This window comes from Ciconia boyciana, chromosome 3 (assembly GCF_034638445.1).
Source record: "Ciconia boyciana chromosome 3, ASM3463844v1, whole genome shotgun sequence".
Taxonomy (NCBI): Eukaryota; Metazoa; Chordata; class Aves; order Ciconiiformes; family Ciconiidae; genus Ciconia; species Ciconia boyciana.
Window position 1 is genome coordinate 92,032,236 of NC_132936.1, and position 18,656 is coordinate 92,050,891.

Consider the following 18,656-nt stretch of genomic DNA (forward strand, 5'->3'; position numbering starts at 1 on the left):
CGTGCGGCGGCCGCGTCCTGCCACCTCCGGACTGCGCGAGGCGTGACAATGCGGCCGCGGCCCCCGGGCGGGGCGGGACACGGTCACGGACACGCGCGGGCACGCTCCGCCGCACACGCCCCCTCATCCGCCGCGCCCGCGCCTCCCCGGCCCGCGCAGCGAGGCGCCCGCCGCCACGGGGCCATCACCGGCGGCCTTCGCTGCTTCAACCCTCGCCGTGTCCTGGCCCGGCTAGCAGGGAGGGAACCGGCGGAGCACAGAGGGGGGACACGGGCGGCTTCGCCCCCGGGCCCGGCACCGGCCCCGACGCACCTCGGCAGCGCGGAGGAACCTGCGGCCGCGCAGCAGGAAGTAGCAGGTGCGCAGGCGCCGGCGGCCGTGCGCAGGCGCCGCGAGCGGGCCGAGCCGAGCGGAGACGGGTGAGTGCGCGGGTTCCCCCAGTTGCCACCTCCGCCGCGGCTGTGCGGGCGCCTTGGCAGCGGGCGAAGGCTTGCGGGGCTTGTGAGGCGTCGCGGCCGCCGGTGGTCGGCGGTAGCGGAGCCCGGAAAAACGCGCTGTGGGCGTGAAGTCTGGCGCGGGTGCCCCGGGGGAGGGAAGGAAGGAAGGAGGGAAGGAGGGAAGGAGGGAAGGAGGGAAGGAAGGAAGGAAGGAAGGAAGGAAGGAAGGAAGGAAGGAAGGGAAGGAAGGAAGGAAGGAGGGAAGGAAGGAAGGAAGGAAGGAGGGAGGGAGGGAGGGAGGGAGGGAGGGAGGGGGCGGCCCGGCCCGGCCCGGCCCGGCCCGGCCCGGCCCGCCCCGCTCCGCTCCGCTCCGCGCCGAGCCGTACCCTTTCAGCCTCCGGCCGGGTACCAAGCGCGGCAGACCTGAGCGGCAAGCTTTTCTTGCGGGTTCGGCATTTCAGGTAACCTGCAGAGAAATAAAATGCGTGATAAAACGTATTGACGGTGCTTATAGCAAAGGGGTCGGAACAGGGCATGCGTGCTAAACATGGAGGAAGATGAAGAGGAAGACTACATGTCTGATTTATTTATTAAGTAGGTGTCTCTTTTTTTTCCCTCTTAAGTGATTGTGAACATGTAAAACAAAAAAAGTTCTAATATTTGCTGGAATTGTTAACTCTTAGACAGGATGTAAGGCCAGGCTTGCCCATGGTGAGGCGGATGAAGGAAGCTATTCAGAAAGAAGAAAGGCAAAAAGAAGCCAATGAGAAGAATAGACAAAAGAGTATAAAAGAAGAAGAAAAAGAGAGACGTGACTTAGTATTGAAAAGTGCATTGGGCAATGAGAACAAAGGCTTTGCTTTGCTCCAGAAGATGGGCTACAAGAGCGGCCAGGCCCTTGGGAAAAGCGGTAAGCTTGTCACTGTCTGGAAGAGTGTGCCTATATTCAGGTGTACCTTTATATTTTACAGACTGTAGCTGGCACTTCATTTGTAGACAGGCTCAATAAATGCCTCTCTGAGAGCCCTAGCGTTACTGAACTGTGAATGTGTTGTGGCAGAGAGCATGATGAGAGCGAACATGAGAGCAAATGTCTAAAAACTGAAATAAAAATGGTACGGATTATCAAGAGATGCGAGGGAAGCAGCAGTACTTGCTGCTCAGTAAATGCACTTCCATATGTGCATGCCTACAGGAACTGCATTAAGGATGTTTCGATGGTCTTGCAAAGCTAATAGTGTTCAAAAAAAAGTCAACCCCTCACTTTGAACTTGTAGTTGGATTCTGAAGAATAAATGGTGCACGCTGGCTTACCCTTACGAAGCCTTAATAGATGAAGTAAAATCAGTAAAACAAAGCAGCGTTGAACTGCTGTGCTGGTTCAACGTGTCTCTAGCAGACAATCGGCAAATGCACTGGCCCAGACAGATTCTTTTTATTCCTCATCTTTGTCAAGTTGTGAGATTCTAGAATGAAAAATGCTACAGAAGGCTGTAACAAGGCAGTCTTCACCACAGGTATGTTATACCCATCGAGTCAACACGATTTTCTTTCAGTTGGGTAGTGTCCTGGAAAAAGTATATAGCAATCCAGCAGACAAGCCAAAAAAGAGAGGGAGTTCCAGTTCAGCTGGGTCATTTGTAATGCACTAAATGTACATTGATTTGGGATTTTTCAACATCCAAGCAACAAAATCGCAAGAAAATTTACATATTTAATGGCAAAAGCAGCTTGTCTAGTTGTATATATTGCACAAATCATAGTTTGAGAAAGGCCTGATTTCTTAAATTGACTTTTTTTTTCCTCACAGGAGAAGGCATTGTTGAACCTATTCCTCTGAACATAAAAACAGGTTTGTGATACCTCCTAATTTACTTAGTTTGGGTATCACACCTTCTCAACTGCTTATATTAATCTTTTGAACTTATGTAGGCAGAAGTGGGCTTGGGCATGAGGAATTAAAAAAGCGAAAAGCTGAAGAAAAACTGGAAAGCTATAGACAGAAACTCCATATGAAAAAACAAGCAAATGAACAAGCTGCAGATCAGTTCAGGTAAAATGGTGTAATTGATATTCCAAGCAATGTCTAAACCACGATTCTTTTTATGCTTTAAGTTTGGTTACTCTTTTAATGTGTTGCTGTTTTTGAATGTTTTGAGTGAGAGGTAAGAGTTGAAATACAGAGTAATTGTTTCTCAGTTCTAAAGCAAAAGCAGATGAACACTGTAATGCTAAAAGTGTGTGCTGCATCATTTATTTTTGTAAATGTTAATAACGCAAACAATATACATACTAAGTTTTCTCAAGGCATGTGCAAGTTTTTATATCAGAGAACCATGTCATCTTTTTTTAATATAAAATCCACAGATAATCCTGAGCAATGTTGCTACAATGGTTTTAAAAATCAGGGTAAATTTGTTTAGGTTTTATTGTTTTTATTTTGTCCTGATTTGCTTGTTATATGTGGAGAAGGAAAGCCTAGGGAAGGCTGTATCTTTTGCAGATGTTTAGTGAACCGCTTTTTTTGTGTCTTATGAAAACCTGGTGAAGAAACAGTGTTCAGTGTAATGTGATCAAAAAAGCACTGTCTTGAAGGTATAATTCCCAAAAAATACACGTGTGCTCTCACAGAAACAACATCAGAAGGACTTCTTAACTTCAACGTTGTCCTGGTCTGAGAGAATTAGTAGGGCTAGAATCTTAGATTTTCTGTTTTAGGAATGCTATCGACTGTAATGCATCTCAGTGTTTGTCTACCTGCTTATTTTAGCTATCTACTTTTTCTTAACAGAATAAGATTCAAAAACAAACAAGAAGAACGTAAGATGGAAGGGGACCTCCGAAAAAGCCAGAGGGCCTGCCAGCAATTAGATATGCAAAAAGTGAGACCTGTATTTTTTGGGGTTGGAAGGAAGGCTTATACATTAGAGATAAAGGCTACAAACAAAGTAGCAATTCAATTCTTGGAAGTTCTCTAAAATTGTGGGATAACTAGCCTGAAGTCTTGATGTTTGGCAACACTTCAGTGCTCTTAAAATATTTCAAAGTGTATGTTTGCACCATTAAGATAATTTGAAGGTGTACACCAACCTCATGGTAACTTACATGAGGACCTGTGTTAATTTGCATCATCAGAGCTCACCTGGTTTTGCTCCTGCATTCTTGTGGTTACTTTTGAGCTGTTTGCATCTTTCCGTAGCCAAAGTCAGGCTGTCCTAAATGACGGTGCTGTTTGCCTCAAGTGAGGGAGCAACATCATCACAGAATGGTTGACGTTGGAAGGGACTCTGGAGGTCATCTTGTGCAACCCTCCTGTTCAAGCAGGGTCACCTAAAGCAGGTTGTCCAGGACCATGTCCACACAGCTCTTGAGTATCTCCAAGGATGGGGATCATCATTGAGGAAATCAGCAGATTCACCAAGGAAGTATTTAGACAAAAAACAAACCCAAAACAAAGTACCTTCCACCCGCAAGGAATAACATGGGTAATAGCAGTGAACTACTATAAATTTTTGCCACTTGAAAACTTCAGGTATTTTTCTTTTCCCTATTAACCTGTCAGAGGTTAATACCGCCCCACAAGTTCTGCTGAGATTGTTTGATACTGCTTCAGTCTGCTTCAAAGCCAGCTGAATTAGCTTAGATCATCTTTTTTTGACTCTTATTCCTTTACCTGAGGTGGATTAAGAAGCACTGTGTGTTCTCTTGATAACTTGGGGCAGCACATCTTCAACTGATAAAAAAGGATATCTGTTCACAGCCTTGGTGTGAAATTATGTTGCTGTGTAGCCTTGCACGCACATATACTGAACATAGGTGGAATAGAACTTAATGTTAGCATGCATTTACTTGTTTTAAAAAAAGTGAGTAATCCTTGTGGACCGCTGTACTTAGTTTCCCACTACAGCTTTAGTAATTCTTGGTTATGCTATACAGGAAAGTTTTAAAACCTAACATCTCACCTATTAGAAATTGTTTTTATCCAGCATCTTACAAGAAAATCTACAAAGCCAGATAATTTTCATTTAAATCCTTCATTATTTAAGGATATTGATGTTCCCAAGGAGACTTGGTATTGGCTAGAACCTGAAGAGGAAGACAAAAAGGATGAGGAAGACAAGGAAGATGAATGCACAAGCTCAGACTTAAGTGTAAGCCTTGCAACTAAGTTAATGGCTTGATTCAAAATTAAATGTAATATTCCTTTAAAAAGTACATATGTATATGTACATATATGTATAAAGGATATATGTATACATGTCATTTCCCAAGCTGTAGTGAATGGCCTCTTTGCAATCTTAGAGCAGTGATTTTTATAGCAGTTACATGACAAAATATAAAATATTAAACCACTGATTTATTGCTCATGTTTTGAAGCTGATCTTTGGAAAAAGTAGCCTAGAAATTAAATTCTAAACATTTTTGTGTCTTAGCCAAGGTATGCAAGATCATGTATTTGATCAAAGTTGTTTGCTTTTGAGTTTTAATTTTGGATGCCTCATCTCATGTCTTAAGCTGAATTTTAGAATCACTAAGTAATTTCTGAAAATGCTTCACAGATTATCTCAAGATAGACACTGGAAATTCACATTTTTTGAGAACTAGATTACACAGCTGTTGTTAGCCTTATGTGTTTGATTTGCAGAGATTAGGTGTGAAAAATTCCACAAAAAATATCATATACTTGAAATAAGGTAGCTAGGTAATATTTTTAGCTCTCTCCAGTGCAGGTTTCTTAGCTGGAAAGAAGGATGAGCAAACACCAGCCATTAACTTTCCAGAGATCATGCATTCCTGTGCCGTACGTTACAAATTTGGGAATCTTCATGCCTTACATAGCTACAGTATTGTGTAGCTTTTCCATAGCAAAAGGTTAAACAATCTATTTTAGCGAAGCTAGTAGCTCAAACTGGTTTGTGTCACGTGAGCCCTGGATCATTGCATACCTGTACATATCTCTAGGTATCAGAAAAGCTACACATCCTGACAGCCTATTTGAGAGAAGAACACTTTTATTGCATTTGGTGTGGAACAACCTATGAAGGTGAGACTAAACCTATCTTGTAAGTGTTTTACTTTGCTTATGCAGCTAGACCCAAATAGTACAATATATCCTTTATGTTTCTCTTATTGCAGTCTTTTAAATCTACATAGCAAATTTTCCTTCCAGGCTGCTGCTGGTTTTTGCACAAAGCTTTGTACGTTTTGATTATAAGCCAATTTTTAGGTGTTTACATGCACAAAAAAAACCCCAACCAGCCATACTGGCATTTATTTGAATTGGTATTCATATTAATTTTGTTTTGAGAAAACAAAATTCAGATATTAAAACTAGTACCATAAAAAGCTGCAGAACCTTGCAGGTGTTTCTGAAACAGTTAGAACACTATCCAGTTTCACTGCACCAAAGAGGGTAGAATTTGTGTTCACTGTTTTAAAACAAAGTTTGGAATTAATAACTTGCAAACCTTGAATTCTATTTAATCTGCTTTAGATGGATTATTCAAATAGTTCTAGCAGCTGTTTTTCTTCCATCCTCTGAGCTGGAATTACTCACTTTTTCTCTGCTTATCCTGTAGACTCTGAAGATTTATCTTCGAACTGCCCTGGGGACAGTGCTGCAGATCATGACTAAAGCCCTTCTAAAGGAAGGAGTCCTAGATAAGTATGTGTAGTTCATAATATCTTTTATAAGGTTCAGAGCTGTGCCATACTGAAGAATTCACACTAAAGTATGCAGAAGAATAGTTATGTTGACAAGTTAAACTCACATTTCTGAAGCATCTTACAGATATTCCGCTTGATGCACAATTTACTAGGAATTAAAACTTTGCATTTTTAATTGAATTACGATAATTGAGATGCAGGTTAAGCCTTCCACAGTCTTTGATTATGCCCTGCCCAACTGAACAAGATCAGCTGATAATAAAATTCAAGTCTGAGTACAGGAATAAATATTGGCTACTTACTCTGTTGTATAATGTATTAAACAGAGGTGACTAAACATCAGACTTTTTTTTTTCCTTACTATCTTAGACCAGGTGGGGAAAAAAAGCTTGTGAAACATTACATTGACATTATTTGAACCAATATTCTTTTGTATGTAAAGGTGCATATTTTGCATAACTAAATAGTACCAGATCATGTTGTTGGTTTTTTGGTTTTATATAAAAAATACATTTTAATAGACCTCTTATTTTTAGGGAACAGCAATTGCTACTGTAAACAGTCACTAATAGAAAGGTACTGCTGAAGTATACAAATACTACGAGAAAAAAGTATCAAAAACTACTGGGACAAGCTCAGTATTACTTAACAGTAAGAAGGTAATGGTATTATGGGTACTCTGTCCAAGAACTGTAAAAGATATTCATCCAAAGTTTGTCACATACCAATTTTCATATTATAAGGGTAGTTTTATGGGTGAAAGGGAAGAGGAAGTGGAACTAGTGGTATTTTGTCTGTCAGGATATAATTTCTCCCAGATCTTGACCACTGCAAAGAAATACTAATTAGTCCAGAATAGTGAAATGCTCTATGTATTTGTGATTCATGATAAGGAGAAAAAAACAACTTCAGGCCTTACAGAATAAAATACAGATTTAATACAGATTTTACAGGTAAAATCAGATTATTATTTAGCAACAAATACTTGCAGCAGATCAGCAGTAATTACCACAAGAATATAAAAATTAGTATGCATTCATTTATATTATTCCTTTCAACCAAGCACCCACTTTTAACCCATTTAACATTTCAGAAAAAGCATGGGTACTACATGTAATAAAGTACTGTATTTTTGTGCTTCGAAATCTCTGTTCATTTGCCTTTATGGAGTTATGTGGGCTCCACAGCAATGACTAGTTTGACAAGATACAGCTCAAAGACAAGTATCTGAAGGCCTAATGTGCCTGTCTTTTCTCCCTGCTCCCCACCACCACACACGCAATTCTTCCCATCCAGGCAAGTCTGAACTCTTTGAGGCATGTAACTAAAGAGTAACAGGCAAACTGCTGTTACCTTTTTTGGGGCTGGCCATCAGAGGTATTCAGTACACTTGTTAGGGCTTAGGCATGCCTCAGTATTACAATAAGGGATTAAAACCTAGCAGTATGGGAGAGAATGTTTAAGGTGCTCTCTCAGCATAGGATTTCACATGATTACTACTGAGGAAACTCTGGAGAACTTTGCTATGTTAAGAGCACCTTAAGTGTTCCTTTCAGAAAAAAACCACACCTCAAAATCTAAGGTTTTCAAAAGTTTAGAACAAATCTAAACTAGATTTCCTAGAAGCTGAATGCTTAACATTTAAATTCTCAAGGAATGCTTACTTTAAAAGTATGTGTTTTTTAAATTGTAGAGCACTGAAGGTGCTAGGTGTTCAACAGGTGTAGAGATAAGAAAGTTCATCTTAAAGAACTGAAATTCATTGAAGAATAACCCACACCTATTCCTAGTATCCTTTATACCAAAATTAGTCTTGGTATTAATGGAAGTGTCCTAGTAATTATTAAAAACATCACTGAACAAATCAGAAAGGTACCCCAAGACAGCACTTCTTCCATGGAAAGCAATAGATAACCTCAACTGATAATGGATGCAGCACGTGTTAAGAGCGCGCATAGAGGGACTTGCGACAGGCCAGTTAGCACCACATCAACTTAATCTTCTAGGAGACAAGGACTAGGTACCTGTACTTATTGTACAATATAGTTCAGCTTCTCCACAACTTGTGTTTCCAGGTAAAAATCACAGATTGTTTGCAGAAGTATGCTGTCGCAGTCTGCAGCTGGTGGGCGTGAGTGGTGATGTGACCATTTTGGCTGATGAGCTCCTCCATGGCAGGAGGGTGAAACACCAAGGAAAAGACATATCCTAAGTCTTGCTGTTGCTTCTGACATTTACTGTTATTTCATCAGTTTCAAGAGATATCAAACTGGATTTAAACACAGTCTGAAAGCCTTTTAAAAGGGCATTTACCGAGTATGATTTTTAAGTGAGTTGTCTTTATCAACAGACATTAAAAACTTAAGTATTTCAGATGCAGAGTATCTTCCTGAAGGGTCTCTTGAAAGCATCTTTTTGATCATGGGTGCCTGCAAAAAGAAATTAAATGTCAATAAATTATTTTTTATGAGTAAATAAACTAACTGAACTAATGTATTAAAATCCCATACCTCTGTTGGAAATTGATTGGTGAAGCTCTCCAGAAGTTTACCTTCTCTAACATCATGCCATAACTGAAATTCATGAGAGAGATCAGTTTCAGTATGTTTTCATTGATTATATTTTGCATCTCACTTTATGATCCATATAATTTACTGAAGCAATTAGGAAAATACAAATCTACAAGAAAGGTAAGGCTTCAAAAAGAAAGTAACTGTAAACAGCTTGAAAATTTTTTCCGTTTAGTTGTACTTTGTTTTCTTTTTATGGTCTTTTCATCAACTGTTGTCTCTTTTTAAGCTTAAAAGCTTCACACTCTACAATTATGTGTTTGTTTCAGCAATCCTCTCTATTTCAGAACCATTATCCTTCTTTCCTTAATTTAAAAGTAGTGGGTTTATGTCCTCTTACCACATTAAAAAACAATGCAAGATGACTAAATTTCCTACTTTGGATGTTACTATTGGCAAGCCAAGCAGCTGTGCTTCCTCCCTTTTACCTTGTTCAGTACCACACACTTATTTCTGTGTCACCGCAGAAAATGCTATGTGGAGTTCAAAGCTACTAACATATAGAGGATTTCCAACTGTATGCTTTCAGAAACTGTTTCTGGGTAACAACTATTTTTTTACACGTGATGTAGCTTTCTGGGTAAACAGAGCAGTCCACATCAATTATTCACTCTGCTGTTAACTAGTGTAATGTGTGCCTGAAGAAGATGACAGAGTCGTGCACACTTAGCTATGCATCCTGAATTATTAGCTGGTCTTATGGATGCTATAGCCTGGCTTAGGAAGCCCTTATAACCAGTTTCCAGTAAAACAACAGCCCCCATGAACTTCAAGCTTTTCCCCCACTCTTCAGCAGTAGCTTTAGGCCTGTGACCCTACCTGCTGGTGATCATCAGCTGAACCAGTTACTCAGCTCATAATCAACTTTGCTTTTGCATGATGTTCTTTCAGCAGGGCTTGCCAGCACCATACAACAGAGTTTATCGTGCTCCATTAAGTGAAATTATTTTTTAAGTTGATGGAGCAGCTGAAGACCGTCCTAGGACCTTCCATTCACGTGACTTCCCCACCTACCTACAGACACAAGATTTTTATGCTTTAAGGAAACAAGACTAAATAATTGGTCTTGCCCTTTTGACTGTAAACGCTGTAGGACTGTGGACACATTTGGACCGTCAGCTGTGAGGAGGAACAAGATGTCTTAGAAAATACTACAAGGTAGTTAAACAGAGCCAAGCTGAACCTGTGAGCCACACAGACACATTGGTATGGTCTTCTTATATTGGCAAAAGGGCCCAGCTAACAGTGTTCAAGAGCTTCTGGGTCCAACCATGTACATTACCTTACAATTACTTTAGACAAGATACTCAGAGCTACATCGCTGTCCTACAAATGTATAGGTTTGAGCATATGAGCCGTTACACTAGTAATGTGCAAAGAACCAAGAAAAAGCAAAAGACACATAAAAGATACCTTTTCAAAAAAAGCTTAAGTAACACTGGTTTTCTTTTTGAAGTAACATCTTTTTCAATTAATCCTACATATTCCAAATCACTTTTGTTTTCATTTTGGAAAACTGCAAGTGTTTTGGCTTTATAGAAACTTTGTTCTTGCTCCACTGTGCAGTGAAGACGAGCATGGCAGAGACAGAACTCTCCCATTCATAATTCTTGTTTTCTAAAATTAGAAAAATATTCCTTTCAAATACTCTGATCAAACAAAATGATTTATCAGAAATTAAAATCTTTTTTGCTAGACTTTATTCTTTAGCATGCTCAGGCTTTAATGTGTGTGTGTCACTAGGACATAAGTGAAATAAAACCAGGAATATTTCTTTACTTCAGTTATTGCATTTCAACTGAGGTGTGAGGACTTATGGGCCTTACAGAAATTAATCAAGGGGAAAATGTAAATAGAGACAGTACTCTAGATATACAGATTCCTTCTAGCAGGCAGTCGGCATGCTATACTAGCAGCAAGGCAAAACAATGACAGACTTTTTTTTTTTTAATTTAAAGATTACATACCTTACTTTTCTCATGACAAGAACTGAATGCCGAAAGCATTTCCAACCAAATTAATCCCAGTGCATAAATATCTACTTCCTTTCCATATTTGGTCCCGAACTACAAAGATTAGAACAAGAACAATATAGGCGTCAAATCCAACTGGACAGCACTTCTTAAAGCAAAATTTTAAGTCAGTAGAAATTTCCACCCCAAGGCTACAGGGCTGGCCCTACCTGATCTTCTTATTAGTCGTTAACCCTTTCTGCTACAGACCTGTTAAACAGTGACTATTATGTCGCACATTAAGCACACTGAAATCAAGACTTCTACAGACATATACATCAGGCATGCCAATATCTCTCTGTCACAGATAATGAAACAAATAGGACTCAAATGCCACAGTTAACAGAGGTCCTAAATTCAAATTGAAATACATGGCTGGCAGCCTGGTTTTGCAAGAGCATTCCGTACAGCATGCAGTGTCAGACGCTGTAGGTTAGCACAGCCAAATAAAATCGCCACACTGGCAGACAGCTTTCTCCAGCATACAGTTATCCTTGTATACAGTCATACCAGGGAACTTTAGGCAACTTGGTTTAGTACTGAGATTAGGACTGAGAATATCCAATGCTGAGTTTATAATGCAAATCTAGTTACAGAGACACTAATATAGCAGGATAATTACCTGTTCTGGTGCCATATATAGTCTTGTTCCTCTGTCCCCAGTCAGAGTCTCACACTCCACAGAAGTCACAAGACCGAAGTCGCCTATTTTTATTTTATCTTCATGTGATATAAATATATTCTGAGGCTATATATATATTTAAAAAAAAAAGAATCACCATATGACCAAGGTTTATCTTTGAGCATAATCAGCCACAGAAGTGCTCCCCATAATATTTGATAATTGTTCACAGAAATTAGCATTAAGAAACTGATGAGGTGGGAAACATGAAAAAGTTCAGTTAATTTTTAAAAACACAAACTCATTTAAAGCAGCACATGCCACAGTAACTGCAACTTTTTTTTCCACTAGCTCAGTCATAACTATCATGGTTTAATGCTACTCAAATACATTGTGCATGTAACATTTCGTATCCAGAAGTGCTTTTTAGTCTTCGATCCTAGCCCTGGGATGTGATAGACTTGGGCAAAGCATTTAGACTCACATGGAATTTCACTCAAATCATAGTTTCTCCTAAGCACAGCAGGATTATCTGTACTAAGTCAATTGCAGAGTTAGGGCTTTCTACAGGCATCTCACAGTATCACTTTTAGTTTCCATTGAACCTCCCATTTTTAAATTCAACAAAGTCATAAGAAACTAAAAAAAGAATTGTATATGCTTGGATGAAGTTTCCCAAAGAAGATAGAGAAACTACATTTCTGAATGTTATTAAAAGAAAACCAAATAGCCTCTCATTCTCTCTTTTACTCAAAGAAGCTCCACTGGACTGTAAGGCCAGGAGAGACTTAATATTTAACAGGAAGAGATCTTCGTGTCAAGAATGCCCAATGCAGTTCTTCTGTTCAAGTTTGACCATGTCCACACACATTTAATAGAGTACCTATACCTGGCTACACTATTTGAAGACTCCGTTCATACCAGGCACAAATGGGATTCATCTCAGCCTGAACCTATCCTGCAGCTTTGATTCTGGGACATGGGGATCTCAGATGGCCAAGCATCTAAGTTGACAGCAGATTAAAGTGGGGAGAAAAGTGCCTAAATTCAAATGCAGACAGACAAGTTAGCAATAGGACTTAGAAGCAGGTTACAGCCAGATGCCATGGATAAGGGTCCGGGGCAGCAGATTCATAGGAATACGAAAAAGTAGGAGATTGAGCAGAGATTAAAATAAAGTAGGACTGAAGGAGCAAGAAAATACAAAGCATGGAGTGGGAAGAGCTAAGAATTAATGGGTGAGGAGAGAAGGCATTTATTAGGCCTCTTCTTCCCAGGCATCTAGGGAAAATGATGAGTGTATATTTGTGGTTCATTCTGGTATTGTAGCAATAAGCCTGATAGAAAAGCTCTAGAAGATACGAACGTATCTGTCCATAAGACAAGATTCTACAAATGGGCAGTGAACATGATCTGGAACTACAGTGAATGCAAAATGCAAAAGATTTCCATTTCTGGCTCAAGAAGTCCATAAACTTCAGGTTACTGGAAGTCTTGAGAGGAAGGGAATATGCATCAAGGACAGCATCACTGTATCATCTCTCAGCTCTAATACTCTCTAGGCGTTTGGAATTAGCCGCTATACGAGGAGAACAGCATCCTAGATCAACATTTAATGTGACCCACTACAGCCGCTTTTAAGGAACACCACCACACTAATGACTTTTTCACAAAGCAAGTGATTTAAAACTCTGTAAGCAACATTATAGCTGGCATATGAAGTCTTGAAGGCTTGCAACTTTGTCATTTATAATGTTTATATTGAAATAAAATATTTTTATGATTGTGCACTTGTAGAGACTGAAATTCTATCCAAAACAGTAGCATTCAAATATTTGAATGCATACGTGATACAAGAGCAACTAGAGTATGTTGTTATCAAACACAGTATGTATTAGGATAGATAAACTATTCCCTTTACAATATGGCAAGAGCAAACTTCCTAGATTCAACTCTTCACTTTCTTTTAATTATTTTATCAAGTAAAGTTAGTATTTCTTTTTCCAATAGGCAGTCTTGTGACCCAGTAACACATAATACACTGAAAATGCCTGTTAACTGATGACTACTGATGTTGAACTGCATTCTGAGATCCTCCAGTTTACCTTCTGATTTTAGGATGAAGTCCAGCCAGTTACTGAAAAAAAAGTAATCACTAGCAATATCAGAAGAGGCACACTACGAGGGTACATAACAGACTAAACAAAGACTAGAACAATTTAACATTTTCTGAAATTCCAATAAGTACTATTTTTATCGAATTTTTTTTTTTAATTACCTATCCTACTTACCTTGAGGTCTCGATGAATTAACCCTTTAGAATGAATATATTCCACCCCTTTCAGTATTTGTAAAAATTTGTTTTGTACCATCTCTTGATACTTTCGGTCTTGTCTGTTCTTTTCAATCCAGTTTCCCAATGGCCCTTGTTCACATAATTCCATTTGGATGAAAAGACAGGGCATTTCTTTTTCTGACTTCTGCCTGCAAAAGAAAATTATATACCATATTGAAATTGGCAAGATACAATTCCTCCCAAGCCATCAATGATTCTCAGGTTCCTCTTCTTTAAAAAACCTTTTTGTTAATTATTATTTTTTGAGTTCCCCAAAACAAAGTCTGCAAGTCTCTTGATTTTAAAAAAGATCCTAGACCAATTTGTACTAGATATAAATAAATAGAACGGCAAACCAAAGAATCCCTGCTCAGTTGCTACGTACCCCTGGAATATTCTTAACAGTTTGCTTGCTTCCTTGTTCACACTGAAAGTTTTCTGAGCACCCAGATTCTGCTCCCCTCATATCTAGAGGCATGTCCTATACAGGAAGAAAGAGCACTGTCCTTGGCTCCCATCTTGCCTTCTAGGAACTCCTGCAAGTCCCTGGCAGGTATTCTCTATTCTGCTCAAACAACACAGCACTAGCCTTCCTCCTACCCAGAATGATCACATTCTTTCAACCTCTGTCCCTTCAAGAAGGTCGTGCGGTGACCATCTTTGACACCAGTGTGCAAGTTAGAGAAACCCTTCTGAGAGCTGGAAATCCTGATGAAATATATTCAGCCACCTGACAGCCTCACACTTCCCGGAAGAGTTTCCTCACCATCAGCCCATAGGATAGGCTGAGGCTGGAGATGGTGAGGGGAAGGACAATATGAAGAGGAGGAGGCACCACTTTTTCCTCCTTGCACTGTGTGATCTGAGTGCCCTGGAATAAAGCCACCTGAGGCACTGAAAGAACAAGCATTAAGTGGCTCGGGACTCTCTGTAGCCTTGAGGTCAGGGCACTAAGTGGAATTCCAGGCTGGGACCTCAGCTTTGAGGACTTTTTTTCTGTCTTTTACCCAATAACTGTTCAATATAAAACACATAAGTGATATTGAGACTCCAACATATTAATGGTTGGGTTTTGACAGGAGACTTCCCCCCCCCCCCCCCAATTTTATTCCTCATTTACTGAGCACACTGGACAGATATCTTGCCAACCATAATTTTGAATCAATTAAAATTTTATGGCTCTAGGTAAGTGTGGCAACCTATCTGAAGGGTATGAATTTACAGCTAGCGAAAAACGCTTACCACAGATGCTTTGAAAAGTTAATAACCTAACTTACGAGTAAAACTCTCACCACCGTCTTCCCAGAAGTCTTACTGTTGAAAGACTGCCTCTACATGAAAGAGCATTTCATTTTGTACTTCTATTCTCAACAACAAACACTGCTTCAGGCATCATGGTTAAAATGCTGAGAGAAATAATTAAATCTATGAGAGCTACTGGCTGACCAGTACTTATTAAAAAAAGGAAACTTCTGATCAGGAATTTGGCAGCCAACTGCCAGACAATTTTTTAGTTTCTGTTGTTAATTCTAGCCCCAAATTTTGAGTTCTGCCGTCTTACACTGCTCTATAGATTCAGCAAATTCTGTATATTAAGAGGGAGGAGAAAGATAAAATTACATAATGTATCTTATTCATCAAGGAAAAGAAGATATAAAATATACTTAATTATATACGATCTGCTTCTGAAAAGTACTGTGCCCTTTTTCCTAACAGTAAGTATGTAAGTATGTGTATGCATTTATATTTGTATAATGATCTATAACCAATCATTAGCCTTTCTTTTGACAGCACAAAATTCACTATGGCAAACAAGTTTGTGAGTGCAAACTACTATCTTGTAGTTACCTTGAGTCCGGATAAGTTACATAATCTTGCCCTTTCCAGCTACAATAGTACCGCACTATGTTTTCGTGGTCAAGTCTTGCAAGTTCTTTTACTTCACGCTTTACATTCCTATTTGGCAGGAGAAAAAAAAAAAAAAAAAAGGCCTTTCCCTATAAAAATTTAATACTAAGTTAAATAAAAGACATAATATCAAGTAGCATTATACAGATAGTTTTACGTTAATTTAGAAAAAGGAACATAATATTCTCCTTCATACAAGTTCAAAATTGTAGTTACAAATTCTGTGGGTTTTCTTTGATCTGCACAAAGTTATTCAAAGTGCAAAAATGTTTTAACCATATTAGAAATGAAAGCCCCACCCAAAAAAAGCTGAAAAAGCACATAGTTGCAATGCATACATTAGGTAGCCAAACACAGTGTAGCAAACATCCATGTTTTCTTTTCACCTCCAAGAAGTTTGTTTACATATACAGAAGTCAGTGTAAATACTCATGAAGAACTATTACTAAATTTGGCCTGCGCTTGTTGTTGTAACATTGCCTAGTGAAGTAAGTTCAAACCCATCAGCAGACGAGCAGTCTTTATTTGAAGAATCAGTAGAATGTTTTTTCGTATAGTTCTCAGGATTGCAATACAAATGAAAATAAGATATGTTTGTGAAGAACACAACAATTTGAAGGGCAGTTACACAATGTAAGGGACAAGTATCTCCAACAACTTGAAACTTTTCAAACAGATTTCCTAAAAGAAATTCAAGTTTTTCAGCTGCTCATAAAATACTCCACTAGGTACTGGTTACAGAAAATTACTTTAAAAAAAAAAATTAAGATCATCATTCTCTGTTGAGATTTATAAAGGACAAGTAACACAGTGTGAGAATAATGACTACATGGATCATATATAAAACATTTTCCAATTACAAACCACAAAATGTATTACTTCCAGTACGCATTACTGATATGTAAATTTTCCATGTAACCTGTCAAAAGCAACAGTGCTGCTTTCAATGTTTTATTAATCAGCAAGTTGTCTTCAAACACATTTTGCAATATTAATAACCAGAGCACTAGTGTGTTCAGGGAAAGTAGAGCTTAACAAATCTGCTTTTTTTACAGGTGCATCTGAAATTATTCCAGTGCATGCAAAAATTAACAAAGTTGCATGCCGTTTTCAGCTTCACTTAGAAATAAAGAAAACAGTTTACCAGAAAGAATGGACAATTAGTATTGAAAATTGCATAAATGCTCCTGGGATTATTAAAGAGACAAAAAAAAGTACTAAAATCTTGATTAAGCTCATCCTAAAATAAAAAAACAGAAGCAAACATACAGTACATACATTGTGAAGCGAACTCGTTTGACTGCATAGGTTCTCTCATCAAGCTTTGCTGTTGCTTTGAAAACATTCCCAAAACCACCTTTACCAATAGGCTCTATATTTTTAAAACTCTCAAGAAATCTTAAAAAAAAAAGAAAGAAAAAGATATATAACTTAAGTATACTTAACATTAAATTTACAAGATACAAAAATGATCCTGACAGATCTAATACATCTGCTGAAATATCATTCTACAGGGATCACTGAACACCTATACAGGTCTAAATCATAGTCTTGAAGATTAAAACACAAGGGAAACTGACCCTTGAAACCATGTAGGGTAATTACCCTCACACCTTCACACAAATGACTTTTGGTTGTAAGCATTAAATATCATTGCATGTCAGTTGCTGTAGTATATTTGAAATTTCCGGGAAAAAAATAGTATCTCAAATACTAATTTTTTTTGAAAGTTATTTTTACAGCAGTATTTTCCCACATTCTATTATAAACAAACAAATGTAGACCACTACGTACTGCAATTGCCATACAGATCTCATTTAAAAAAAAAAAAAAAAAGTCCTTCTTACCTTTTATCCACAGTGTGTGGACTTTCATTCTCCTCACTGCTATTTGTGTCCAAATCTGGCAAACTTTCATCTGAATTTGACATCTTTTTTTCCTCTTCCTTGTTTCTTAAATTAGCAAAATTAGCTGCCAATTGTCTTTAACAAGGATAAAAGCAAAACTTATAATGAGCCATTTTTCTAATACGTGACAAGAGAAAAGAAATGTACTTCCTAATAGTGGCATTTCTTTGCTAGATATAGAAATGCTAAAGTGGTTTGCAATACAGTTTATGGCAGATAGCAACCTAGAAATAAACACATACCTCCTTTGGGGTTTCAGGGCAGGACTCTGTGCGTTTCTCTACATGAAAAAGAGAAAAAACCTGAGATATCCTGAATATTTTCACTATACTTAGTTTAAAATGTGTCTGAGAATGTACCTAGGAATTGTCTATAAATGTGTTCATACCTTATATAAAGAATGTAATAAGAATGAAGCCATATCTTAGCTTAAAATTTTTCACATATGCTATGTATGACATCATCATTCTTCCCACAGAAAAATATGACCTTAGTTTGATCCCCTTTCTTGGGAGTACAGCCCACTTGGTCAACAGTACATAAATTGGGTCCACAGTACAGAAGTAAATGACTAATGATTAACAGTAAGAAAGTACTGAATATTCTTAGGAAAAGTACATGTGCTTTCTAGTGATTAGTGGATAAAGGAAAAAACTGATGCTACACTCTGACAAGAAGCTGTCTCTATTCAGGGTCTAAAATGTAATTATGAGGAAGACCATTTTCATACTATACCTGAGCAGGTGAAGGCTTTTCACATGCCATGTCTTTCATTTTTTCTGCCAACTTTGCACGTGAGTCTTCAAAGCAATTATTGCTGTTATTGAAAAATAATAGACTAGTTTTAGGTGAAAGTAACACGATCATAAATAAAATGATTGCCACAAGAAAAAAAGAAGCATTAAAAAATACACAGTTTTTAAAAGCAAAACCTGAAAAAGTATTAACAGTCATGACTGATTTAAACTACAAAACTTTATGCTGGAAAGCTAATAAAACGGTAACATTTTGTAATATACTCCTCTGTTTCTATGATATGATATCATGGTATCTAGAGATCTATATTATAAATATTCTATTATATCCTTTAATTAAATAGGTTAAATATAGATTTCTTTCAAGGCAGTGCAGCCACCTCTAGCATTGTACATATCAGCTTGCTTTACAATTGCATAAAGAACATAAAAGAAGTAGTAGT

General features: G+C 38.3%; 3 protein-coding genes across 13 annotated transcripts in view; 1 reads left to right on the plus strand and 2 right to left on the minus strand.

Moving 5' to 3' along the window:
- HEATR5B (HEAT repeat containing 5B) overlaps positions 1-635 on the minus strand; it is a 61,626-nt gene extending 60,991 nt beyond the window's left edge. For 2 of the 3 annotated variants that reach the window (XM_072856568.1, XM_072856570.1), the window contains exon 1: positions 1-141. The gene's annotated coding sequence lies outside the window, so the exon portion shown is untranslated. Of the gene's footprint in view, positions 142-312 lie in introns of those variants that run through there. The other variant, XM_072856569.1, reaches the window with a different exon arrangement.
- GPATCH11 (G-patch domain containing 11) lies at positions 34-8,611 on the plus strand. Of its 4 annotated transcripts, none has more exons than XM_072856579.1 (10): positions 289-419; positions 899-1,031; positions 1,121-1,347; positions 2,248-2,289; positions 2,370-2,490; positions 3,229-3,319; positions 4,484-4,588; positions 5,400-5,481; positions 6,017-6,102; positions 8,180-8,611. In XM_072856579.1, the coding sequence occupies exons 2-9, from the start codon at positions 985-987 to the stop codon at positions 6,070-6,072; spliced, it is 771 nt and encodes a 256-aa protein (XP_072712680.1). In that variant the 5' UTR covers positions 289-419; positions 899-984; the 3' UTR covers positions 6,073-6,102; positions 8,180-8,611. The 4 variants fall into 4 exon arrangements, with proteins under 4 accessions (XP_072712679.1, XP_072712680.1, XP_072712683.1 ...); XM_072856582.1 differs by lacking the exon at positions 289-419 and adding an exon at positions 475-556; XM_072856578.1 differs by lacking the exon at positions 899-1,031 and having other exon boundaries at positions 34-419.
- Positions 7,020-18,656, minus strand: part of EIF2AK2 (eukaryotic translation initiation factor 2 alpha kinase 2) — a 22,115-nt gene continuing 10,478 nt past the window's right edge. For 5 of the 6 annotated variants that reach the window (XM_072856575.1, XM_072856573.1, XM_072856574.1 and 2 more), the window contains 10 exons: positions 18,194-18,281; positions 17,701-17,738; positions 17,399-17,533; positions 16,830-16,949; positions 15,492-15,599; positions 13,600-13,792; positions 11,309-11,434; positions 10,642-10,740; positions 8,615-8,677; positions 7,020-8,533 (listed from right to left, as the gene is read on the minus strand). In XM_072856575.1, the coding sequence (XP_072712676.1) occupies positions 8,414-8,533; positions 8,615-8,677; positions 10,642-10,740; positions 11,309-11,434; positions 13,600-13,792; positions 15,492-15,599; positions 16,830-16,949; positions 17,399-17,533; positions 17,701-17,738; positions 18,194-18,281 (1,090 nt within the window). In that variant the 3' untranslated portion in view covers positions 7,020-8,413. The remainder of the gene's footprint in view (positions 8,534-8,614; positions 8,678-10,641; positions 10,741-11,308; positions 11,435-13,599; positions 13,793-15,491; positions 15,600-16,829; positions 16,950-17,398; positions 17,534-17,700; positions 17,739-18,193; positions 18,282-18,656) is intronic. The other variant, XM_072856576.1, reaches the window with a different exon arrangement.

Bases quoted from the DNA above. Each gene is read 5' to 3' on its own strand.
- GPATCH11 (XM_072856578.1), top strand. From the start codon at position 49: ATGCGGCCGCGGCCCCCGGGCGGGGCGGGACACGGTCACGGACACGCG. The intron at 2,290-2,369 runs GTTTGTGATACC...GAACTTATGTAG, and splicing joins TCCTCTGAACATAAAAACAG to GCAGAAGTGGGCTTGGGCAT. The intron at 5,482-6,016 runs GTGAGACTAAAC...CTTATCCTGTAG, and splicing joins GTGTGGAACAACCTATGAAG to ACTCTGAAGATTTATCTTCG.